At 38.2% G+C, this 25,031-nt stretch overlaps 2 protein-coding genes across 4 annotated transcripts in view; one reads left to right on the forward strand and one right to left on the reverse strand.

The window, feature by feature from the left end:
• LOC306849715 (DNA-binding protein RFX2) overlaps positions 1-8,701 on the forward strand; it is a 42,395-nt gene extending 33,694 nt beyond the window's left edge. Inside the window, exons 11-18 of one of the 3 annotated variants that reach the window (XM_079384965.1) lie at positions 3,059-3,171; positions 4,286-4,443; positions 4,559-4,656; positions 5,253-5,402; positions 5,502-5,710; positions 5,896-6,049; positions 6,856-6,898; positions 6,995-8,701. In XM_079384965.1, the coding sequence (XP_079241091.1) occupies positions 3,059-3,171; positions 4,286-4,443; positions 4,559-4,656; positions 5,253-5,402; positions 5,502-5,710; positions 5,896-6,049; positions 6,856-6,898; positions 6,995-7,119 (1,050 nt within the window). In that variant the 3' untranslated portion in view covers positions 7,120-8,701. The remainder of the gene's footprint in view (positions 1-3,058; positions 3,172-4,285; positions 4,444-4,558; positions 4,657-5,252; positions 5,403-5,501; positions 5,711-5,895; positions 6,050-6,855; positions 6,899-6,994) is intronic. The other 2 variants (XM_079384967.1, XM_079384966.1) reach the window with 2 other exon arrangements.
• Positions 8,542-25,031, reverse strand: part of LOC306849726 (F-BAR domain only protein 1-like) — a 32,148-nt gene continuing 15,658 nt past the window's right edge. The window contains exons 12-26 of the mRNA XM_079384987.1: positions 24,193-24,377; positions 23,524-23,548; positions 23,355-23,411; positions 21,828-21,879; positions 17,344-17,462; positions 16,052-17,008; positions 14,769-14,875; positions 13,495-13,609; positions 12,956-13,067; positions 12,708-12,863; positions 12,489-12,621; positions 11,750-11,946; positions 11,502-11,566; positions 10,211-10,378; positions 8,542-9,125 (exon numbers count right to left, since the gene is read on the reverse strand). Of these exons, the coding sequence (XP_079241113.1) occupies positions 9,097-9,125; positions 10,211-10,378; positions 11,502-11,566; positions 11,750-11,946; positions 12,489-12,621; positions 12,708-12,863; positions 12,956-13,067; positions 13,495-13,609; positions 14,769-14,875; positions 16,052-17,008; positions 17,344-17,462; positions 21,828-21,879; positions 23,355-23,411; positions 23,524-23,548; positions 24,193-24,377 (2,477 nt within the window). The 3' untranslated portion in view covers positions 8,542-9,096. The remainder of the gene's footprint in view (positions 9,126-10,210; positions 10,379-11,501; positions 11,567-11,749; positions 11,947-12,488; positions 12,622-12,707; positions 12,864-12,955; positions 13,068-13,494; positions 13,610-14,768; positions 14,876-16,051; positions 17,009-17,343; positions 17,463-21,827; positions 21,880-23,354; positions 23,412-23,523; positions 23,549-24,192; positions 24,378-25,031) is intronic.

Genomic DNA, 25,031 nt, shown 5'->3' on the forward strand with positions numbered 1-25,031 from the left:
CCCATGAAATCAAAATTGAAGTTTTTTGGGTGTTAGTATCAATATGTTGGTTTTAAGGTAATTCGCATTTAGAAGATATAAGCATTCAAAGCTTGCAGTTCGTCACTTCCGCCAAAACGGTTCAACAATTTATTTTTTTGACGTCACATCGTACTTCATCTTCTCATCAATTTCTGTCCAATCAAATGCTCTCTATAACACGAAGCGCCCGCCCCCTACACTATAAATAAACGCTGAAGCTGCGGGTGAGATCGGTCACTTGTTCACAGTGTAATATTTCCTGTACAGTGAATGGCACGTAGTGCACAATGTAGGCGATAGGGAACGATTCAGACAGTATAAATATGCTTTTGATTGGGGCAAATGAGGTCTGGTTTCACGTTGTCACGCCAGAGACGCGATCGCACGAAGCGAATCATATGCGCGAGTCGGCATATATTAAACACTTTTAAAACTACACCGCCTCAGCATGATTATGATCACTATTTTGTTTTACTAAGTTTCATATTGAATCTAGGGGGTAATCTATTAAACTATGGCTGTCAAATGCGGCTTTACCGAGCTCAAGTACGGCTCTGGCCCGAGCATATATAAACGAAACACTATTGGCTATTTTAAAAAGGGGGAGGGGCTGCTCGATATGTCCCGCCTTGTCTTCCTGTTTCAGTTGAAATTACTCCACCACATAGAATAACGCCTGCGTGTTTCAAAGCACTTCAGGGGACCTTTAATATAATACCACCCCAGCAAACAAAAATATCGCAATAAGCACTTATCTTAATTTGTTTGAGAATGGAAAAAGACCATTCCATTCGGGAGTGCATTATTTCTCTAATAATTTTAACAGCCTATACAACTACACCAGATATAGTTCAAATGATTTATTTTAACACATTTGTCATGTTTCTGGCCTGAATCTTGTTTGTTGAACTAATTTCTTGCACACCTCATCCCAAAGCTTCCGTTGCAAATTCCAAAACGTCATTTTAGAGGCATAACAGAGGCTTGAGCCATATATGCAGGTTAATGCAGTTAAATTGAGAGATTAAGCACGTGTGAATACCTGCGTCTGTGCATCTCTCAGCAGTGTTCAGAGCAGAGTAATAGCGCATCTTTAAGTTGAACTGCTTCAAGAACCTCGCTACTGAGAAATGTCATGTAGCTTTTCAGTTGAACCGCGCGCGGTCCTAGTGCGTGCCGAACCGTGTGTGGAGAACCGTACGGTTAAAATTTTTTATTTTTTTTATACTGAGAATCGTGCCACCCCTAATTTGCATACATTGCGGTTTAAAAACAAGTGAAAAGAGCAGTGAAAGAGAACTCTTCTGGGTATATGCGTGTGCGCTGTCTGAGAGGCACGCATATAGTCAAATGTCTGTTTCTGAGGGCTGTCAGAGAAGCGCACACGTCAATACGGTGCTCATAGAGCGCGGGAGTATTGATTTGAACAGAGTTATTTTTGCCGCTTTATAGGTCTTGAATAGTTAAATACACTTATGTGTCAATGCCCTTCTTTGCAAGTATCCACGTAAACACAATAATTTAGGTCTTCAGTCAAAACAAACAGCTGAGAAAGGAAAAACACGTCAAACAGAATAATGTATCCGGGCGGCTCTTAAAGTGACAGCAGTCTAATACTCCTCCTGTCTGTCATTCATGTTAATCAAACAACAAAATAGAGAAAACGTCTCATTGCTCTTGACTAAATCACTTTTGTAACTTTAATAAGAAATACATTTAATGTACACAATGAAGAATATACAGTGTTTTTATATATTTGATTGCTTTACAGTGTATGTAGCACTTTGCTTGTAATCACAGTTTCTTATTCTTATTTAATCGGCGATTATCTACTTGTTTTGAGTGAGGTTGAGGTTGTTTTTTTTTTTTGGGCTAGTAGTTTGTGATATTGACACTGGTGACAAGAATTATGAAATTTCTATGGTATCAAAAATTTTGATATAAAGACCTTATTTAAAGCAAAAATAACTAGATTGTGGTACATATCATTACTGTGAAATAAAATGACTTTTATCATGATCTAAGACTTTGGTCCCATCACCCACCATTACTTCAAACTTATAAGTAGAAGCAGAGCAACAACATTGCTGATACATGTCAGGAAGTCACATCTCTACGCCTTTAGTGCTGCCTGAATTGGCTGTAAGTTTATAAACCAGACTTTTCAGAGTTCACAACTGCAAAACACTTTAAAAATCATTGACTCGTCCTCTAGAAGCAGTACTGTAGTGCTTTTCCCCTCTTTTGACAAAGGTAAGAAAGCTTGTTTGTCCAGGAAAGAGAATTTTCTCTTTTTGTTTTGGAGTGCTGTGTTTGAACTGTTGCCGGGGCAACGGTAAACAAGGTTGCCATGGTGACCTGGCTGTGGAAGCCAAAACATAGCATGTGACCGGCGAGAGGAGGGGGGGGGGGGGGTGGCTGTGTAACTGGATACAAGAGTGTGTCCTCATCGAGGAGAATCTGAGAGCCGAGTCTGAATCACTGAGACAAACACACTTTGAACTCACCACACTCTCACTTCTGCTCTCCAGACAGTAAAGCACCAACACCTAAAATAACATCCTCACCACACGGAATTAAACTTCCTTTTTTGGACATAAAACTCAATATAAGATGAGTTTTTTTTTTGTGGTTTATAACAATTAAATTGTTCATATAAGAAGGTGGATTGCCTTGAAGATGGGTGCTTCTGAACGAGTGCTGGCTGTTTTCACAATTTAAACTGCGAGGTGGACGGTGATGTCGTGAGTGGGCCGTACTTGAGATGATCTAGTTGTCTCTGCCAACAGGAAAGACAAAATGAAGACGCACTCATTTCACTGATGCTATCATAACTTGTATGGAAGATTCTCAAGATCTTCTTGAAGCCACAAAAAAGTCATCGTGTCAGAGTTTTTGTTCCGACATTATTTGTTTTGCCAGGGATTATAGTGGTATTTAATATCAGATGGGCATTTAAAGTATCCGGAGGAATGAATGATTTTATGCATGGAAGCATGTTCAAACATTGCATTTAAAATTGATTTCTCTCTGTCAGGCTACTCTGGACGTAGTGATGAACTTGCAGTTCCACCTCATAGAGAAGCTATGGCAGACCTTTTGGTATTCAACAGCGCCATCTAGTGAAGGAGCCACTACCATTTCTAACAGGTGCTGTAGTCATGAAAACCGTCATGGAAAACCTGAAAATGTCTAGAATTTTTTTTTTTTTAGGCCTGGAAATAAGTCAAACCTTAGAACCTCATGGAGATCTCTGTAGTTATATATAAACATTTTTCTAGTTTTGATCTGCTCTGAAATATTCAGAAGCTACACCACCATTCAAAAGTTTGGCGTTGGTAAGATTTTGTTTTTGAAAGTCTCACCAATGTTGCATTTCTTAGATGATAATCCAGTAAAAACAGTAATTTTGTGAAATTTTATTAAATATTTAAAAAATTTAAAATAACCGTTTTCTATTTTTAATATTTTAAAATGTCCTTTGTGATGGGAAACCAGTCTTCATTGTCACATGATCCTTCAGAAATCATTCTAATATGCTGAAGAAACATTTCTTCTTATCAATGTTGAAAACAGTTGTGCAGCCTTTTATCTTTCTGGAAGCCGTGATACAGTTTTTTTTTTTTTTTTTTTTTTTTTTATAAAATTCAGGATTTCAGAGCATGAGCATTAATTTGAAATTGTAAAAATTTTTATAGCTTTACTTTACTGTCAGTTTAATGCATCCTTGCTGAATAAAATTATTAATTTATTTAAAAATAAATTAAAAATATAAAATAAGAACAATTTATAAATAATAATTATTATCCTTATTGGTAACACTTTATTTTAGGGTCTCTTAACTAGTTGCTTATTAGCATGCATATTACTAGAATATTAGCCATTTATTAGTACAAATTAAGCACATATTAATGCCTTATTCTACATCCCTAATCCTACCCAATACCTAAACTTAACAACTACCTTACTAACTATTAATTAGGAAAGCAAATTAGGAATTTATTGAGGGAAAAGTCATAGTTAATAGTTTTTTTAAAATAATAATAAGGTAACCCTTTAGAATAGGGAACACTTATTCACTGAGCCAAAACTTTGGGACTGTGGTGTAGGTATTACACTTTCTGGATGAAACATTGATGGCTTCTTTGGAAATATTTATACATTGATTAATGTAATCTTTTAAATCGTTTTAAAAGATTATTTAGAAAAACATTAAGCTGTTTTAATATGCTTGACTCAAAGATGTATATTGTGTATTGTGCAGTGAAGAGGATGTGGAGGACATCAGAGGCTTCCCCAGAGAGAAGCTGATCACTCTGTGTAAATATGAACCAATCAAACAGTGGATGAGGAGCTGTGATCACATCCTGTATCAGGCATTGGTGGAGATCCTCATCCCTGATGTACTGCGGCCTGTGCCTAGTTAGTATTTATACATGTATACACACTTACTGTGACCTGTTCCAGGGTCAGTGTTGCTGCTGTACTGTAAGCAGAATGTTTGAGTGCATGACTGATGGGAAATCTGATCCTGCAGGCACCCTCACTCAAGCTATCAGAAACTTCGCTAAGAGTCTGGAGGGGTGGCTGACCTCAGCCATGAGTGACTACCCACAGGAGATTGTCCGCACTAAGGTGTGTGTGTGTTTCTGAAAGGATACAATTACTGAAAAGTGTTCTCCAAATCAGACACCATTCTAGGAAAACAGAAGTTACAAAAATCTGAAAAATTTTAAAATTTATTTTTAATATCTTGTTTTTGTAAAAGAAATTCTAAAATTATATTTTATTAACGCTTTTTTAAAATTCTATAATTATATTCCATACGTCCTTTTTTTATTTTTTCAAATAATGTAAATTAAACAATATGGTAAAAACTGTAATACTGTTAAAAAAATTACAATTAAAAAAATCTAAATAAATAAAATTTGAAAAAGATAAATAAAAGAGAGAATGAATGAATGAATAGAACTCTTTTGTTATACTATAAATGTCTTTACTGTCACTTTTGATCAAATTAATACACCTTTGCTGATGAAAGTATTAACTTCTTTCCAAAAAAAAAAAGCTAACCCAAACTTTGTAATGGTACAGTAGTGAATATTAAATAATACTTATGCTTGTGGATTATGCCTGAGACAATATGAAAGAGTCTGTGTAACCTTGGTGACTCTTACCATACAGGATGTGAGGTTTAGATATTTTTGTTTAATGTTTTGTCACCTGCGCAGGCAGCAGTAGTGAGCGCATTCGCGCAGACCCTGCGCCGCTATACCTCTCTGAATCACCTGGCCCAGGCAGCGCGAGCCGTCCTGCAGAACACGTCCCAGATCAACCAGATGCTCAGCGACCTCAATAGAGTGGACTTTGCTAACGTGCAGGTCTGTCTCTCTCATCACACATGAGACGGGTCTCTGAACTTCAAAACCACTTTGACTTCCTGTCTCGGACTCATGGTTATGTGCGTTTGTTTGTCACAGGAGCAGGCGTCTTGGGTGTGCCAGTGTGACGAGAGCGTCGTCCAGCGGTTGGAGCAGGACTTTAAGGTGACCCTGCAGCAGCAGAGCTCTCTGGATCAGTGGGCCACCTGGCTGGATAACGTTGTCAACCAGGTGCTGAAGCCCTATGAGGGCAGTACCAGCTTCCCCCGCGCCGCACGTCAGTTCCTGCTCAAGTGGTCCTTCTACAGGTACAAGGCTCCCTAGAAGTACTCTTTACTCAAATAGTGCGGTATTTCCGGTGCATTTATTTCAGATCAATTTGATTGGGCCTCTTAGGTGATCTTCTGAAGAGAGCTGATTGAAAGCAGCACTTGGATCTGATCTGTCTGGTTGTGGTAGTCTGTAATGAAACTCTCTGTTGCCCTGGTTTCAGCTCCATGGTGATCAGAGATCTGACTCTGCGCTCGGCCGCCAGCTTCGGCTCCTTCCACCTCATCCGTCTGCTCTACGATGAATACATGTTCTATTTGGTGGAGCACCGTGTCGCCATGGCAACCGGAGAGACGCCCATCGCTGTCATGGGGGAGGTGAGGAGATCTGATATTTTAGACCTTCACGCGTCAATCTGATAGCTTGTGTTTTGAGTCGAGCACATGTAGGTGTTTCTTTTGGTGTCTGGGGGGATAAAATGGCAGAATACTTTTGCTGAGGCTAATTTTCCAACTAGCATTAAACATACTAAATGCAGAGAATTACATTATTATCAATAGATTTTTCACTGTATACATAGTGATAAAATAATAATATTTATTATCTGTCTATCCATCCATACATGCATCCATTTGGCTTATACAATTAATCTTAATAATTATTATATATTAATTATATAATAGTAATATTAACAATAAATATTTTGCAATTTAATATTTATAAAATTATGTAATATTAAATTGATTTAATGTTTAAATTGTTATATAATTATTCATTCACAGACGGGTGGATATAAATATTACTAAGGCATTTCTACATTAATCTCTACATTTATAACAATTATATCTGTTATATAAATTACATCCAATGTAATAATGATATTAATAGTATAAAATTTTAGCAATTTAATATTAAAATATTATTAGCATTTAATATTGGATATAATAATATAGATATCATAATTTATCTATTTCCACCTTAATGTGAAATTAACATTTTCTTTCTCTCTCTCTCTGTTTTGGTGGAAGTGACATTTTCAAACAAATTTTGAATTGATTTGACATTATTTAAATTTGTTTAGATCAATGTTATTTATAGTTAATAGTTTGTAAAATGTAATTAAATATGAAAATTCAACATATAAATGAGGTTTTTAAATTTGTTGTCATCTTCACATTTTCAGTTCAGTGACCTCAGTTCCATGATGCCTTCACTCATGGAGAAAGGTAACAATTTTGATGTCAACTCAAACTAAGTTTCTGTCTCTTTTTGAAGGTTTCTCTGCTCTGTATCCAACATCCTTCTCTCTTTTCCTCTCCCAGACGCCTCGTTCTCAGACGATCTGGCCAGTGACGGAGACATGTCGAGGATGAGCGAGAGGAGCATGAGCGAGCCGGCGGTGAAGAGTGAGCGAATCGAGATCAGTCCCTCCCTGCAGGAGATCTAAGAGCAGCACCACCTCAAACGGCAGTCGGTGGCCAAGATAACACTTATCTGAGGTCTGTTTAGGGTCAGTGTGTCTCCCTCTCGCCTTTAGGTTTTCTGCGACTGTGAAACAAGAATGTGCTGGTTTTGTGATGTTTTTTCATGTGCCATAGTCTTCTTTCAGTGCCTTAGATGAGAAAAGAAACACTAGAGCAGAACTGTCTCTTTCTTTCTCTTTGATTTTCTCTCGTTCTGTCGTTCCCTTGGCCGTGCCTCTAACCGCAGAATGAATGTATCGTCTCAGAACCTCAGATGTCTAAAGCACCTTTTAAAGATGGTCACATTTTAGCCTTTCTGCCTCGGCCGTTTCCTCAGGCGTAGATGCAACGTGCTGACCCCAAAGCTGCCCGCTCGTCAACCCCAACCTGCTGCACATGCAAAGCCTTTTCAATGCCGTTTTGTAGATAAACCCCGGCCATATGAGATGCCTAGTCTATACCTCAACAGTTATTAGTTCTAACGAATTAATGTCTAATTTTATTACGTTTTATAAAAATCACTATAAAAGAGATTATTCGACTCTTGTTTGTTGCCCTGAAAGCGGCCCGTTCTCGTTCGAAAGCTTTGGGATGTACATACGCCTACTGTATTGATGGAGATTGCTCTGTTTTAGATGAACCCAAGCAGAGCAGTTCCCATCAAAACTGGTTTGTGAAACTTTTTGTATTTACTTGAGTTCTTAGATGTTTGCAGTGGTTAAAAAGAGCCTAGTTGACTTGATATATTGAGCGTGCCTGTGTGTGAGCGTGCGTCTGTACAAAAGGCCTTCTGAAGTAACTGGAAGTGAGTGTGCACTCAACAGGTTATGTGAAAAACGAACAAGTTTTATTTTTTATTTTTAAATAACGACTAAAAGAACTTCCTTTACATATTTAAGTAGATATTGTGTAAATGTTATTGCAAAAAATGTAAAAGCTACATAATAGCTAAAAGCTTTTTCTAGATGATGTAGAAAACCCAAAATAGTCCAGTAACAGAATATGCAGATTCTTACAGATACGCCTCATCACCTGGTGCTGTACATCTGATGTTTTAGTTTTCACGCTTGTAATGGAAACGATGTGCTGACATAAAGCTGGAAATATTTTCAGGAGAGATGTCGTTTTCAGGATCTGTTTGTAAATGTTGTGCTGAACCCGGTGGGGATCTTTACTGGTGCCTGGTAGCGGCCCGTAACGGGCACCCTACATGTCCCTCTCCACTATTTACAAAGATAAACTTCAATTCTACTAGCTGTGTTTGTTCTGAGAAGTGATTGGCGGAGGTTTTTTCACTGTGGTTGGTTGTGAGTGTCAGGCGCTGTACTTTAACGCCTGTCATGGTTCTTTGCCTGTTGTGTGCTTTTGGGAAGGGAATTTGCTTAATTTTTTTTTATATGCTTCTTGCTATGGATTATTTTTATGGAGGTAAATGCAATTCTTCTCACTACTATATTGATACCTTATTTTTGTGTCTTTTAAAAAGGTCTTTATTTAGCCTCAACCGCTTAGTTCGACTGTGTTTTGTACTGGTAAAAGTGTAATAAATTTGTGTAAACCACTTGCTTGCAGTGTAATGATTGTCACACTTATTTTAAACCTTTCTTGAATATGCAACATACATTCTGTAAATATCAGAACTTTATAGCCATTATATATCTTCATACTTATTCACAAAATTAAAAGAAATGTACATCCAGTTCTTCAAGCTAGAAATAAATGTGTGGCTTGTGCACTGAAACAATTCTATACAAATAAAAGTAGAGGCTGGTTGTGGTCCCTAATTCCAGTGCATACTTGTCCTAGAGCAATGCATCATGGGTATAAGCGATTTCCCACATCACACTGCATATACGATATGATCTCTCCTCTTGAGGCCTGTAGCACGTGGACAGTTCCAGCAGCCCAGGGGGGTTAAAAAGTGCAAACGTTGTGCCTCTGTGGTAGTGAAGCAGTCACGCTCACAAAGAACAGCCAGCCATGTATTTTCCTGTAAAACAATACAGATGAACATTAGTCCTATGTGAGACATCATGCTTCTGTCTTGAGTTGCTATTTCAAGAAAACAGCAAAAATGGGTCAATTTTAAAATATCTAAACGTCAAACTCATTAAGACTTGTTCATGGATTAAAAAGCAAATATTTTGTAATATTTAGCCAATTTTTATATAGCATAAATTTTAGATATATTTTTCTAGAATTTTTTTTCTTCAGAAAAGCAGTGTTGGTTATGATTAGAAAACCTTTAAATTACTTGAAATCAAATAAATATTAAATATCTATATTGAAATAAAATGTTATAAATACACATTCATATACACACTATATTGCCAAAAGTATTGGGTCACCCCCTTCTAATGAACAGGTTTGACTGCTTTAGTAATTTCCATGAGTACAAATCTTAATGTTTAAGCATATAATGATATTCTAGGGAATTGTGTGCATCTAATTTTATTGCAACAGTTTGGACAGGACCCTTTTCTATTCTAACATGACAGTGCCTCTGTGTATAAGGCAAGGTTCAAAAAGACATGATTGATTCAGTCAGTGTGGAAGAACTTGATTGGTCTGCAGAAAGCAAAGTCCTAATCTCAGCTGAACTCCTCTGGTGTGACTTTAAATGCAGACCTTGAGCCGAAAACTCATCACCAAACACCAATGATTTGTATATACACTATATGGACAAAAGTATTGGGACACCCCTTTCTTTAGAACAGAAGAAAGCACTTCCAAAACGGTGGCAACAAAGATGGAAGCATAATTGACGTATTTAAAAACTGTATTTCCATCTGTTGCAACAGTTTTGGACGTGTCTAAAATGACTGTACCCTTATACAAATCATTGGTGTTTGGCGACACTAAATTAGACAAACAAAATTACAAACTTAAAAGTGCAGGCGGGAGCGAAGCTATATTTTTACTAGGATATCATAGAAACTTTTCTTTTTTTAATTAGACCAGAAAGCAACCATCCAGAGAACATCCTAGCAACCAACTGACAACAAGCTATCCGACTGAAGAAACAATTCTCAAATGAGCTGCTTATGAGGAACAAAAAGTAGGTCTGGCTCCCACCTGTGGCAAACCTCTTCTTCACCAGCGACATGCGGTAGCGGCTGCCCACCAGCTCCACGTCCAGGCCTGAGAGAGACGCCCCCGATCCCACAAACTGCACAGCCAGGCTCGGGGGAGGGCCGCGGGGCACCTCCAGGCACTGCCAACTGGCGCACAGAGTGCCAGACCCTGAGACCCCCAAACACACACACATTCACAGAGTCAGCATCAGCTCCTGGCTTCACGTCACATATGTGCAAGAGCCTTTTGAAATAAAAGAGCATCTTACAATATCCTAATGGTGGCCATATTTGAATAAATACGTTGCTTCCAAAATGTTCACAGCACTCCCATGATGCTCTGTCGGATCATATGTATTCATAAGTTTGTTTCTTGGCCTCTAGCACTGAGCAGCCTCTCTTCCGCCCACTTCCCTTAAAACATCTTGTGTCAGAACAGTGATCTAAACTCAGATCTACCAACGCTAAACTATATATAGTGAACTGCTTTTTTTTCCCCCAAGAAAATCAGTGCTCGTTAGATATTCTTTAGTTCCTCCATTTTATATCACTGTTGTTTGAAAAGTTCTAAAATGAAACTTCTGTCATTATTTACTCGCATCATTTCCAGCCCTTATGCTTTTTTTGGTAAAACTCTGAATAATGATTTAAAAAATAGGGATTCTTTAAATCAAATTACAATTCTGTTTGCTGCAAGTAAATCAAATAAGGCACAGGTTAGACCTCATGGAAAAAATAACCAAAGGTGTTTGTTGTTATTATAGCATTGATTGTTTGTCTTGGGTGTGAGGATAAATTTAACTTTAAATTTAGGTCCATCTGACAATCAGTGATGTTACTGCTGAAATAAACCAATAAAAATAAAATTCAAATAAAGCTGAAATAAATCATTTTAATTATTATATTTATTGGAAATAATTTGAAGTACTAAAATTACTAAAACAAAAAGAAACCGACTACTAAAAATAACAAGCTGATACAATTTCTAAATTAATTATATCAACATTTATAAGTACTATATTACTATATATACACAATAATAATACATAACACTGCTTAGTATACAATGCATAAGCTGTACAGAGCACGTTTTTGTCCTCTTTAGAGCTTGTCTGAATGACATGAAAATTCTTAAGAATTCTCCTTTTGTGGAATAAATAATGCTATTAATATTTGGAATGACATGAGGGTGGGAAAAAAAAAAAAAAAAAATTCTCCTTAAACATGAATCATGAATAAGCGATAAAAAAAATAAATAAAGGTGAGAATGAACAGGTGGAGGCAGCACCAACCTTTGCTGTGATTTGTTGGAGAGAGTTTGGTCAATTTCCACAGGAGTCGTCTTTCCTCTGTGTTCCTGCGAGACAACAACAAATAAAACAGGTTCTCTTCATCTATCAGCTCTTTCATCACATATTCACTTCAGTTTCTTCTTTTGTTTCCATCTCTATAAGCAAACATCTAAACGTAAGTTTTCTTTCCTTGGAAACTCCCAGAACTGTTTTATAAATGGAAGTCATTCACACACACTGCTTCTCACCAGGAAGCGGGCGGCTGGCACTGTAGGTCGGTGGCGGTGTGATCGAGGGGCAGCAGCACTTGTACGGAGGTCAGCTGGGTGGCGGGGGCGGTTGCGGGACAGCAGTGGTAATCCAGAGACACACGGGTCACTGTTCCACTGCGCTGACACTCGGCCGACAGTAGGAGGGGCGCACGACCTGGATCCTGAGAGGACGCCTAGGACAGAAATCATTCAAAAAGCTCAGATTAATTTCAAAGAGTTTTCTAAGATGTAATTTCAAACATTTTCTAAGATGTCATCCATAAAAGGAATATTCTGAGTTCAATGCAAGTTAAGCTCAGTCGACAAAAGAATAAGAAAATATAATTTAGTCCAATTTCAGGGCACTAATAATGGAATAACTAATAATGGAAGAAATTAGGGCCAATTTAGGGAGGATTTAAAAGCAGAAACATGAAGCTTATAATTTTATACAAGCACGCACACTGTTTATACCATTTTATACAATTATAATGACTTTGCAAAGAAATGGTATGCAAGCACTACTAAAACAATATTTAACATTTACAGATTGGCCTCAATCACAGTAACCAAGGTTTTTTATTTATTTATTTTTTAAAGAAAAGGAGGGCCAAGGAGTGAAAATTCATTTTGGTAGCATGTTTCATTCCATGTTGTACTGAACAAAATTATTTTCTGTGCCATTAAAGCGGGTCATATTGTAATTCAAGCACTCATTAGGTTTGTGTTGACTGACCTGGTATTTTAGCAGAGCCACATTGTAATAGGAGGCCTGCGGGTTGAGCTCTGCCTCTCTCTGCAGGTGGAGTGTCAAGGCCGGCATGTTGAACCAGAAATCCTTGGTGTCCGGGTCACTCTGTGACGGGTCGCTGCAGGCACAAAGACCAAAGATGCTGTTCATAGAGCTTGTATTGAGCCCAGTCCAGGTCAGTTTTAGTGTTTAAGAGCATCATACCTGTAGAGTAACTTCTGGTTGGGTAAGAAGTGGTCCACTCGAGAGATGTTCACCAATCTGAAGCTTAATATTGGTACGTTGGCGTTGGCTGTGAAAATGCGAATGATGCCAGCAGGAAAGGACATAGTGAGGTCGCCGGTGATCTTAACCAGACAGCTGAAACACAGACACACAGCAAATCACTAAGTTGGAGCTACAGTGATAAAAGGCTTTGTCCACCAGGTGGGGTAAAAGAAGCTCAGACGGACCGGTTGTGTTCTCCTCCTTTGAAGTAGGCGTTGATGTACTCTGTGATGGCTGCGGCTACAGGCCAAGATTCCTGAGTACTCAGTGAAATGGGACTGGGCCCTCGAGACAAACCTGCAGGATCACAATTCAACATTATGATTAGAAATGTCCAAAAACATTTCAAAAACCATTTTCATAAAACTGCTAATTAAGACGTAAACTTGTGACATATTTAACTTCATAACTTTATTTGCTGCTGTCGGTTCTGGGATTTTGAAGAACGCGGGTTAATAAATGAATCAGCAATTGAATACCACATAGGGCTTGGGAGATGCTTCCTCTATATGAGATGCATGCCTGTGGACTATTGGACAAAATCAGTCACGGCAAAATGATGATGAGGACATTTCCTGACTGTCCCCTCCGTAAATGTGCTTATGTCTACATTGGATTAGCATAATAAAATTACAGCAAAGCTCCTCGGGCTGTATCTCAGTGTAGTATGATTAAGTTCTGTGATAATGTGGGTATTTAGGGAAATAGGAGTGTCTCGGGTCACCTCGGGCTGGGCTGGGACCACGGTTCTGCACCCCCCATTCGCTGGGGCTGGAGGAGGATGAGGAGGTGAGGGGGGGACTGGGCTCAGGCAGAGGAGACGAGCACAGGGACCTAGACTGAGACGCACCACAGAAAAAGGGCCAAAAGCAAAGTTATGAATTGAGGATTTACGGTACTTTCTACAGTGTGCTACAGTGTAGAATGCTATTCTAAAATGAAATGATAATTTATACAGTATAACTTTCGTAATTTAAACATTTGCAATATTTTATCATTTTTATATTTTTTTTATAATTTATAGATATTTTTATAATTATTATATATGCAGGTTTATTGCCTCATTAATTGGAAGACTATATGGAATAAATATTTTTAATTTTAAAATAAATTTTTCACACTACAGGACTATTTAAGTGAACAGTAAAAAAAAAAAAAAAAAAGCAGAACTATAAAAAAAAATAAAATGTAAAATTAATTTTCACTGAATATTATACACTTTCCCTTATTTCCTTATTTCCCCCATACATTTTAAACTAATACAACATTGATGTTGGAAGAAACGAGAAAAGTTCACGTCCATGATATGTCAACTCTCTATTTTCAATTTGTTTTCTCCTTTAGGGGCAGTCGCGGCCTAATGGATAGAGAGTCGGGCTTGTAACCCAAAGGTCGTGGGAGTCTCCGGTCCGGCAGGGATTGTAGGTGGGGAGTGAATAACCAACACTCTCTCCACCCTCACTACCACGACTGAGGTGAGACCAAGCAAGGCAAGGCAAGGCACCGACCCCCAACTGCTCCCCGGGTGCCGCAGCATTGGCTGCCAATTCCTCCGGGTGTATGTTCACTGGTGTATGTTCACTACTGTGTGTACACTTGGATGGGTTAAATGCAGAGCACAAATTCCAAGTATGGGTCACCATACTTGGCCACACACCACTTCCCTTCCCTTTCCCTTTCTGTGTGTGGATGGAAAACTAGTGTTTTTAGGCTGAACAAATCACCAGAAGCCTGTTTCTATGTACTATAATATTATTTGCTACCTTACAGTATAAAGCAATTAAAAGCTTGATGTGGAATCTCAGTAGTGGTGTTAATTTAGAGCTGAAGTCAAGGGAGCAATTTGAAGGACCACATGAGAGAAACCGCATCTCATAAAACAAGACGAATGAAGAAAGTTGCAACAGAGCCTGATTTAGGGATTTGTATATATGCTTTTAAAGACGCTTAAGTGTGCTGGTTGGATAGTTGGTGTAATAAGGTCTGTGGAGCATTTACCCGCTCACAGCCACTGAGTCTGCCTGAGGAGCGCTTGGACCGAACCGACCGTGGAGGGGCCAATGCCAGACGCTCAGTGCTGTCCTGCCTGAAACCATGCTGGGAGACTGAGAGAGAGAGAGAGAGAGAGAGAGAGAGAGAGAGAGAGACAAAAGGGAAAATAAAGAACCCAAATATGACAGTTCTGTCATCATTTCTTCACTCTCCTGTCATTCCAAACACAACTGACTTTATGCCATGGAACAAAACAATTTGATGAATATTCTTTCAATATAATGAATGTAAAAAAGCACCATAAAAGTGGCCTATATGCTATTTTTACGTCTGAGTGGTAGGTTTTAGATGTAGGCTTAAGGTAAGGGGATGGAAAATACGGTATGCACAGTATAAAAACTATTACACCTATGGAATTTTCCCATAAAACATGGAAACCAAACGTGTGTGTGTGGATTTTGAGTGAACACTGTTGAAACAAATTCACTTCCACTGAAAAGTTTGAGGTCAGTAAGATTTTTTTTAAAAGATTTAAAACAAAATAAGCTATTTATTACTGATTTATTTATTGTGGTCTCTGCAAAGATACTAAGCAGCACAACTGTTTAAAACACTGATACTACTACTACTAATAATAATAAAAGTTTCTTGAACACCAAATCAGCATATTAGAAAGATTTCTGAAGGATCATGTGACACTGAAGACTGGAGTTATATATGCTAAAAATTCAGCTTTGCCATCAGAGGAATAAAAAATACGTATTGAAAAATATATTAAAAAATTAATTGTAATAACATTTTATAATATTACAGTTTTTACTGTATTTTTGATCAAATAAATGCAGCCTGGGCGAGCACAGGAGACATAGAGATCTTACTAAACCTTTGAGCAGTAGTGTACGTTTATGTTTTCTGTCATCATTAAACTGTATTACACAGTGGATCCAAAAAAACAATTAGACACTTTTGGGTACTTTTTGGTTTAAGTGACATCTCCAATCAAACACTGCGGAAAACATTTGTTCAATATTTTGCAATTACCTCATCATATTAACTACGACTATGTTCCTCTAATCACTAACAACCAGAAAATGTTTCATCTCTATTTCGAGTAAAATATTTAAGCTGCTTTTTGAAAAATGTTTTGCTTGAAAGATGTGCTTGTGCTGCATTTCTTTTATAATAAACTGCATTTTTTAAGTAAGGGGTAATTGTCTCTACATGTTTTGATGCCATTGTCCATTAAAGTCATTAAAACATCATATTAGTCATACACTAATCTATAATACCTGGTTGTGTGTTGATATCCAGGAAGTTCTGGTCCTTGTCTGTAGAGAAGCAGAGGTCCTCCTGTGGCCCAGAATGCCGTGTGAGCGGCGGTCCATTCCTACGAGGCTCATCGTTAAAAGATCTCTGTTTTCTGGTGGACTCCTGTGTGACAGTGTTATTTGTAGTGCCCTCACTGAAAGGGTTATGCACCGAGTTCCAGTGCACCAGCTCTTTCTTCGGCTGAGAACTGGGGGCGGGGTTAGGACTGGGCGTCGGCCTATTACTACTGGCTCTGCCTTGTGCAGCTGCCTGCGCCGCCAGCGACGATTGGTGCGTTGGACTACCGATCATAGTAATAGAGAAAGGATCATCTGGGGACTCTTGAGGTGGGACACTGCGTTCTCTCTTTCTGTCTCGGTCTTTGCGGGAGGAGGATGGGGGAGGGAGGGTTTTAGTGTCATTCAGAGAGATGGAAAAGGGATCGGTGCGGCCTTCCATGCTCCTGCCGTCCCTGGTGGGCCGAGGGGGAGGCGGGGCCCAGGCATCAGGTGGGGGCAGGTTGTCTTTGGGGGCGGAGCGTTCGAAAGCATCTAGGAAGGGATCCTCTGGAGGAATGTGTTTACAGCTCCACACAGAGGGCTCCAGTTCTGAAGACGCCAGGCTGTGGGAGAAGGCCGGGAAGCTGAAGGTGGTGGGCTCGACGTCGGTTGGGGCACGTGGAGAACGTAGATTGGAAGGCCAGGTATTTGTGGAGTCGTCCTGCGGAAGAGGAGATCGACCGGGTGAGGGGTCGCGGAAAGCAGCGAGGAAGGGGTCAGACGATCGGTTCAAGTTTACAGAATCTTTAGATTGAGAGGATGGCCAGGCTGCCCAACCGGTGGGCTCCGGGGAAGCCCCAAGGGGCTGATGGGAAGGCGAATCCAGTCCAGAATCCTCCACATTCTCAGGAGAGGATGAATCAGAAGAGAATGCTGCATCTGTCAAGCATAAAGAAAAGTCTATTACTGATCAGAATAGAAACTTCTTTAAAAAGCAACAGATTTGAGGAGGAAAAGGCTGACTGCAGAAATATAATTCACATTCCACTTTGCTCCATAATTGAATAATTCATGCTTTAATGCCTACACAAGTAGTTTTGACAAAGCGAGTCAATTAATTCTTAGAATATGATAATGCACACTTTGGCACACAGACTATTTTAAAGCTTTTAATTTTCCGTTTTCGAAAAAACGCTCTAAGAGGATAGCTCGTCCAGTCGATTCTCATCTATCACGGTAATGTGGTCGAGGGCGGTGTGCTGCTGGAGATTTACATTCAGATGCAGCAAAGGCATTCTGGAGCTTCTCTCTGCCAGCAAAGCTGTGGGACTTAAAGGCCGACTCCAGAGGAGGTCCAAACAGAGCGTCCGAACCGGATGCTGTGGAACTCAGCCTGCAGACATGAGGAGGAAACCGAATGGGTGAAGAAGTGACTGTAGGAGAAACTGAGGCCATTAAAATGCAGAATTAACTGAAATAAAAAACAATATCATTTAAATTCAAACTAGTGTTCAAAAGTTTGTGGTCTGTACGATTTTCTTCTTTACAGAAAATTAATACTTTTATTGAGCAAGGAAGCACTAGATCACAGTCTCCACAAATGCATTAATACATTAATCAAGTTTTCAACATTGTTGATAATAATAAAAACTGTTTCTTGAGCATATTCAGCATATTTGAAAAATTTCCTGAAGGATCATGTGACACTGAAAAGTGGAATAATGGCTGCTGAAACTTCAGCTTTGCTATTATATGAATATTTTAAAATATACTGAAATATAAAATAGTTATTTTAAATCGTAGTGGTATTTCACAATATTACTGTTTTATTGTACATTTGATCAAATAAATGCAGCTTTGGTGAGCATAAGAATCTTCTTTCAAAAACATTAAAAATATAACTTGACTGCAAACTTTTAAACGGTAGTGTTTATAATCTAAATAATATACAGTCATGGCCAAAAATATCGACACCCTTGGTAAATATGATTAAAGCAGGCTGTGAAAATTAATCTGCATTGTTAATCCTTTTGATCTTTTATTAAAAAAAAAAAAAAAAAAATCACAAAAATCTAACCTTTCATTGGATAATAAGAATTTAAAATGGGGGGAAATATCATTATGAAATAAATGTTTTTCTCTAATACACATTGGCCACAATTAACGGCACCCTTTTATTCAATACTTTTTGAAACCTCCATTTGCCAGTTTAACAGCTCTAAATTTTCTCCTATAATGCCTGATGAGAACACCTGACAAGAGATCAGAGATCATTCCTTCATCCAGAATCACTCCAGACCCTTTAGATTCACAGCTCCATGTTGGTGCTGCTTCTCTTCAGTTCACCTCACTCATTTTCTACAGGTTTCAGGTCAGAGGACTGGAGTGGTCATAGCAGAAGCTTGGTTTTGTGCTCAGTGACCCATTTGTGTGTTGTTTTTGAGGTTTGTGTTTGTATTATTTTACGGTTGGAAGATCCAAACATGGCCCATTATAAGATTTCTAACAGAGTCAGTCACTTATTGATTTTTTATCTGTTGGTATTTGATAGAATCCATGATGCCACATGTCTAAACAAGATGTCCAGGACCTCCAGCAGAAATATAGGTCCACAACATCAAAAATACAGCAGTATATTTCATTGTACACACGGGGTACTTTTTATCCCTGTGTTCACCAAACCCATCTTGAGTGTTTGCTGCTAAAAAGCTAATTTTTTAGTTTCATCTGACCATAGAAGCCAGTCCCATTTGAAGTTCCAGTGTCTGATAACTGAATATGCTGGAGTTTGTTTTTGGATGAGCTAGGAGAATTTTTCTTGAAACCCTCCCAAACAACATGTTTTGATGTAGGTGCTATTTGACTTTTTTAAAGGTTTTCTGACCCCGAGACTCAACTATTTTCTGCAATTCTCCAGCTGTGGTCCTTGGAGAGTCTTTAGCCACCTCTTGGGGAGGTGTTGCCACAATTTATAGCAATATTTTCAGTATTTCTCAGAGGTTGGGATTCAAGTATAATTAGTTTGAAGTAATGGTGCTTAATATAACGTTATCCAAAGAAACAAGTGTTAATGATAAATCCCCTGAGATGTTTGTACTGGCTACTGTATACAGGCCACCAGGGCACCATACAGACTTTATTAAAGAATTAGCTGATTTTCTATCTGAGGTAGTGTTGGCTGCAGATAAAGTCCTAATTGCGGGTGATTTTAATATCCATGTTGATAATGAAAGAGATTCGTTGGGATCAGCATTTATAGACACATTCTAAACTCCATTGGTGTTAAACAACATGTTTTAGGACCTACTCATTGTCGAAATCATACTCTAGATTTAATACTGTCATATGGAATTGATGTCAGTGGCGTTGAAATATTGCAGCAGAGCGATGATATCTCAGATCATTATCTAGTTTCGTGTATATTCCATATAGCTAAAGCTGTAAAGCCAACTCCTTGTTACAAATTTGGTAGAACCATCACTTCTACCACAAAAGACTACTTTATAAATAATCTTCCTTACTTCTCAATTCCTCAGCATATCCAATAGCTCAGAACAACTTGATGTAACAAACTATGGACTCTCTCTTTTCTAGCACTTTAGATACGGTTGCTCCTTTGCGCTTAAGGAAGATTAAGGAAAAGAGTCCAACACCGTGATATAATGAGCACACTCGGGCCCTAAAGAGAGCGGCCTGGAAAATGGAGCGCAGCTGGAGAAAAACAAAATTAGAGGCATTTCGTATTGCTTGGTGGGAAAGTACCCTATCCTACAGAAAAGCATTAAAAACTGCTAGATCTGCTTACTTTACGTCTCTTTTAGAAGAAAACAAACACAACCCCAAGTATTTCTTTAATACAGTGGCTAAATTAACAAAAAAAATATAACATCAGCAGGTGCAGACATTACCCAGCAGCACAGTAGTAATGACTTTATGAACTACTTTACATCCAAGATCGAAACTATTAGAGATAAAATTGTAACCATGCAGCTGTCAGCCACAGTATCGCATCATGCTCTATAGATCCCCTGAGGAACAATTCCACTCATTCTCTTCTACTGGAAATGAAGAATTGTATAAACTTTTTAAATCATCTAAACCAACAACCTGTATTTTAGACCCTGTTCCATCTAAGCTCCTAAAAGAGGTGCTTCCAGAAGTAATAGATCCTCTTCTGAATAGTATTAACTCATCATTGTCATTAGGATATGTCCCAAAAACTTTCAAACTGGCTGTTATTAAACCTCTCATTAAAAAAAAAAAACACAACTTGACCCCAAAGAATTAATTACAGACCGATCTTGAATCTCCCTTTTCTGTCAAAGATATTAGAAAAGGTAGTATCATCACAACTATGTTCCTTCTTAGAGAAAAATTATATATGTGAGGATTTCAAGTCAGGTTTTAGACCATATCATAGTGCTGAGACTGCTCTCATTAGAGTTACAAACGACCTGCTTTTATCATCTGATCGTGGTTGTATCTCTCTATTAGTGCTACTGGATCTTAGTGCCGCGTTTGACACTATCGACCACAATATTCTTTTAAATAGACTAGAAAATTATGTTGGCATTAGAGGAAGTGCACTGGCATGGTTCAAATCGTACTTATCTGACCGCCATCAATTTGTGGCAGTAAATGAAGAGATATCATACCAATCACAAGTGCAGTATGGAGTACCTCAAGGCTCAGTACTTGGCCCCTTACTTTTCACGCTTTACGTTACCCTTGGGAGATATCATTAGTAAAAATGGTGTTAGCTTTCACTGTTATGCTGATGATAGGATCAGCACCTAGAGATGACCTCTACAGCCAGGACACCTAGATGAGACCCAGAGACTGATCCCCAGTGAAGACCCTGTCTCCAAGATGGCCATCGGGACAAGACCACAGGATCCTTTGCACAATCTGATTCTGCTTTAGCCTAGATTTAAACTGCTGATTTTGTCTGGCCAAAGGAGAATGACACTATTTCGACAAACTATTTCCCCGTCTAAATACTGTAAAGCTGATATAAAGCCACCCAGCTAATTTGTGAAACTCAATTATCTTTTGCTGCACATCAGAAATATATTCTTTGGTTTTTCTCATGGTGATGGATGATTAAGGGAATTTGGACTTTGTTTTCCCTCCTATTTATATGTTTGTGAAACAGGAAGCCATGGCTGGATAATTTCATGTTCATAATCACCCTGGAGTGGTCAAAATTGTGAATATATTTCAGAGATATTATACTCATAAGAATTTCTAGGGGTGCCAATAATTGTGTCCAACGTGTATTTGAGAAAAAAACATTTCATAAAGATATCCCCCCCCCCATTTTAAATTCTTATTATCCAATGAAAGGTTAGATTGTGAATTTTTTTAATAAAAGATCAAAAGGATTAACAGTGCAGATTAATTTTCACAGCCTTCTTTGATCATATTTACCAAAGGTGCCGATATTTTTGGCCATGACTGTACATAACCTAATAAAGATGATTGTATATCTAAATAACAAATATTCAAGTATTCAATTAAATAAACATTTTAATTGATTAAATTTAGAATTTGTATTCATTTATTAAACTGCATTTTTGTTCAGTTTGTCTTAACAACATTTTAACGTCTGGTCCAACCAATGGTGTGGGTTTGGGGTGAGACCAACATTCAGCATTTATACATTTAGTGCCCAAAAAATGTCACACTTCACCTTTAAATCTGCATTTTTTAATGTTAAAGCATTCAGTAATTATACTATGGAAAAATCTCCCTGTACCTGCTGTGATCTGGGCTGGACGTGGATCTGCGCAGACCCTCCTGTTCTCCATCTGTAGAACAACAAAACATTACTCTACTGCGCAATCAGGGGCGGTGCCAGAGAATTTTGAATGCAGGTGCTGAGGGGGTGCTAAATTATTGACAGGGGGAGCTGGGCAATTAATAGTAAATATGACCAAAACAGGTTATTATTTTTCATATGAATAATAAAATCTCCCAGTCGATTTTGTAACATTTTATTACATGGTTATTTGACTCATCACATTTTTTTTTTTGGCCGTTCACTCTGACGTTCATTTTGATGAATATGCGTTGTGCAGGCGCATATGCCAACTGTTTATGAGTGTGGGAGTATTATAGAGGCATGGAGGTGTCTGCACCATAGATATATATAGAATGATATATAGTCATTCTATATATATCTATGGTCTGCACAATCCCTTTTTTTTTTCCTGCGGAAAGAACAATACATAGCTGATTCGTCATTTTTGGATGCGCTTTCTGCAGTCTCATGCAATCTCCATGAAATTCAATGCGTCACAATGAACCGGCCGACAGACATAAGAAATAAATCTAGGCCTATAGAAAGCTTGAATTGTAGGCATTACTATTATACGAACCAATTCAAATAAGAACAAATATTCTTTAATTATGTTATGTATGAAAAGGTGCATTTCTCTATTACTTGCACGTCCATTACTGTGGAGATGGCGAGTCAGCGTTAGCATTCGGCAGCTTCAAGTTTGCAGCCAACACTGAGAAAGCACTAGTTTAGTAATAAATAATAGATAATAAAAATGGTCTTTTTCCCAGATGCATTCATAATCATTACTTTTCCAGGTGCTTTGCGGCAAGCTTTATGCTCGCACTTTAGCGCGGAATCGGCTATAATACGCAAGTATGCCTAGATCTGTGACCATTATACCATACACATAATACATAACGTACAGCAAATAGCACAGTATAATATCACTAAATAATAAAATACACATTTTTAAATCACAAAATGATTCAAACCATGTACTAACATAATAGTACTATTAATCTATGTGACTAATGTCTGCAATTAAGCAATTTGAGTAATAGTGAGCCTGGGAGGAAGTCAGCCTAAAACCATTTTCTTCAAACCACATACACACCAAATTGTTTCCACTTCTGCTATTATTTTCAAAACCCATAATACAAAAATAGAGCTCATTCTGAGACTGTAATTACAGTAATTCAGCTCACCTGAGATCAGGCTGTCAGTACAAGGCAATAATGACAGTGCAGTTATGACACTGATCCCAGGTCAGCTGGATGGCAGATTGCTGTGATTAAGGTGTCAGATGGAGCTTGTGGGATAATGACATTATTAATGTGGACAGAGGAGGAGATGGGACATTGTGTGAGTGACTGTAGCCATTTGAGATGGCTTGTCGAAATTAGTCGCAGGAACAATGCATGAGAACTGAAAAATTAATGATCTATGATGTAACTCTAGCTGAATGAGTACAGAAGTGGATGTCTACAGAGTGTGACCGACCTCTCTGGGGAACACTTTCCCCTTCCCCTTCAGATCGACCTGCTGAACTGGAGTTTCCTGTAATGGAGAAATGGTACACATGAAAAATATTCACACTAACATAATATAGAAGTAAAATAACATAATACAATATAGTCTGAGATAATGAGGGAACTACAAGTTAACTTACGCGAGAGCTGCTTCTTTACTGACACCTGCAGAATGGGATGAATGAAAGGAAGTCATAAAAATACAATTTAATCAATGTTTTGCACCATATTTTTAAAAACACCTTTAACATGAGAGAGTACATTGTAAAGATGCACAAATTATTTAGGTTTTGCCGTATCTTAATTTTTCTAACCAATATGACAGCAGTCATAGACTTTATTCTTTTGCCACTGAGTAATCACTTTGTTTTAATGTACTGTTTACGTCTGAATAAACTAGACATATACACTAGACAAAAAACACTATTTTTCAAAGATTTTATTACACTAAAAACCAAAGCCTTTGGCAAATAGTCATCTGTTTTTGCTCAGGAGTGCATTTTAGCAGTCTGGAACCTTGCAAACATGACTTATGTTACATTACAGGCAAACTAGTAAAATCCTGGCTCACAGAAGTTGCGACCAATCAGATTAGAGCCGTTTAGTTCATCTGTTTATTAATTTATCCTGAAACTAAAATGTCAAATAATGGGAGAATAGCAAGACAATGTGAGTATTCTTTGACTAGTCTTGTGATCTCAGCATGTAGAATAAAACAGATTTATATACAGCTGTGCAATAAATCTCTTAAAACCACCTACATCAGTCTCATTTTCGCTATTAAAGATTAAATACCCCCCACATCTTACCACTCTGTTAGGGGGCAGGGTCAACGCCCCTACCGTGGCCTTCAGCTCCAGTTCATTGGCTGCCGAGTTGCTACGGTTACTGCTGGCAACCGGTCGGATCTTGATGTGAAACTTCTTGGGCTCATCATCATCGAAATCCGAGTCGCTGGAGTAAAAATTTCCCTCCTTCTCCTCAGCAGCACAACGTAGAGAGCAATTTAGTTAAGGAGCAAATCCAGACACGATGCAGGATACGTATGTATTCGCACACAGTTACAAAGAAAAAACACACACGGACACAAACAGACATGAGTGCAAACACTCACAAACACAGCTGTTCTGAATAGTCTACAAACTGGTGCAAAACTAACTATACTATTTAGGGAGGCTACTGAGTTTCATATCCTTAAACACCCTTCATGATGAACTTAAATTCTCGGTAACCTAAGAATGATAACAGATCTTCATCACAGGGTATTTGGGGAGAAATTGTTATTGGAAAGTAGACAGCGTATCCATCACGGTCCATTATCAAACTATAGAAGTGTCTCTATTAGACATCCTGCCTTATCAAACCACACTTCCTGACAATAACTTCCTTTCTATCTGTATGTAATACTTTTGATGGTGTGAAGACAGTATTGCAGAAAATAATAATAAAAAGCAAACAAAGGTGGCAAATAAATCCCTCTCCTCTGTTTTAGACCATGTGGATGAGCTATGAGTGTAAAAATAAGTTTTGGCAGAATTGTTTGTTGCTGAGGATATACTTCTCAATCCTCAAATATCTACAGTAGGGTTCAGAAGCCTGAGGCCAAGTTGAAAATCAACCTGAAAATCAACTTTAGGATTTCAGAAAG

This window comes from Barbus barbus (genome assembly GCF_936440315.1).
Source record: "Barbus barbus genome assembly, chromosome: 29".
Taxonomy (NCBI): domain Eukaryota; kingdom Metazoa; phylum Chordata; class Actinopteri; order Cypriniformes; family Cyprinidae; genus Barbus; species Barbus barbus.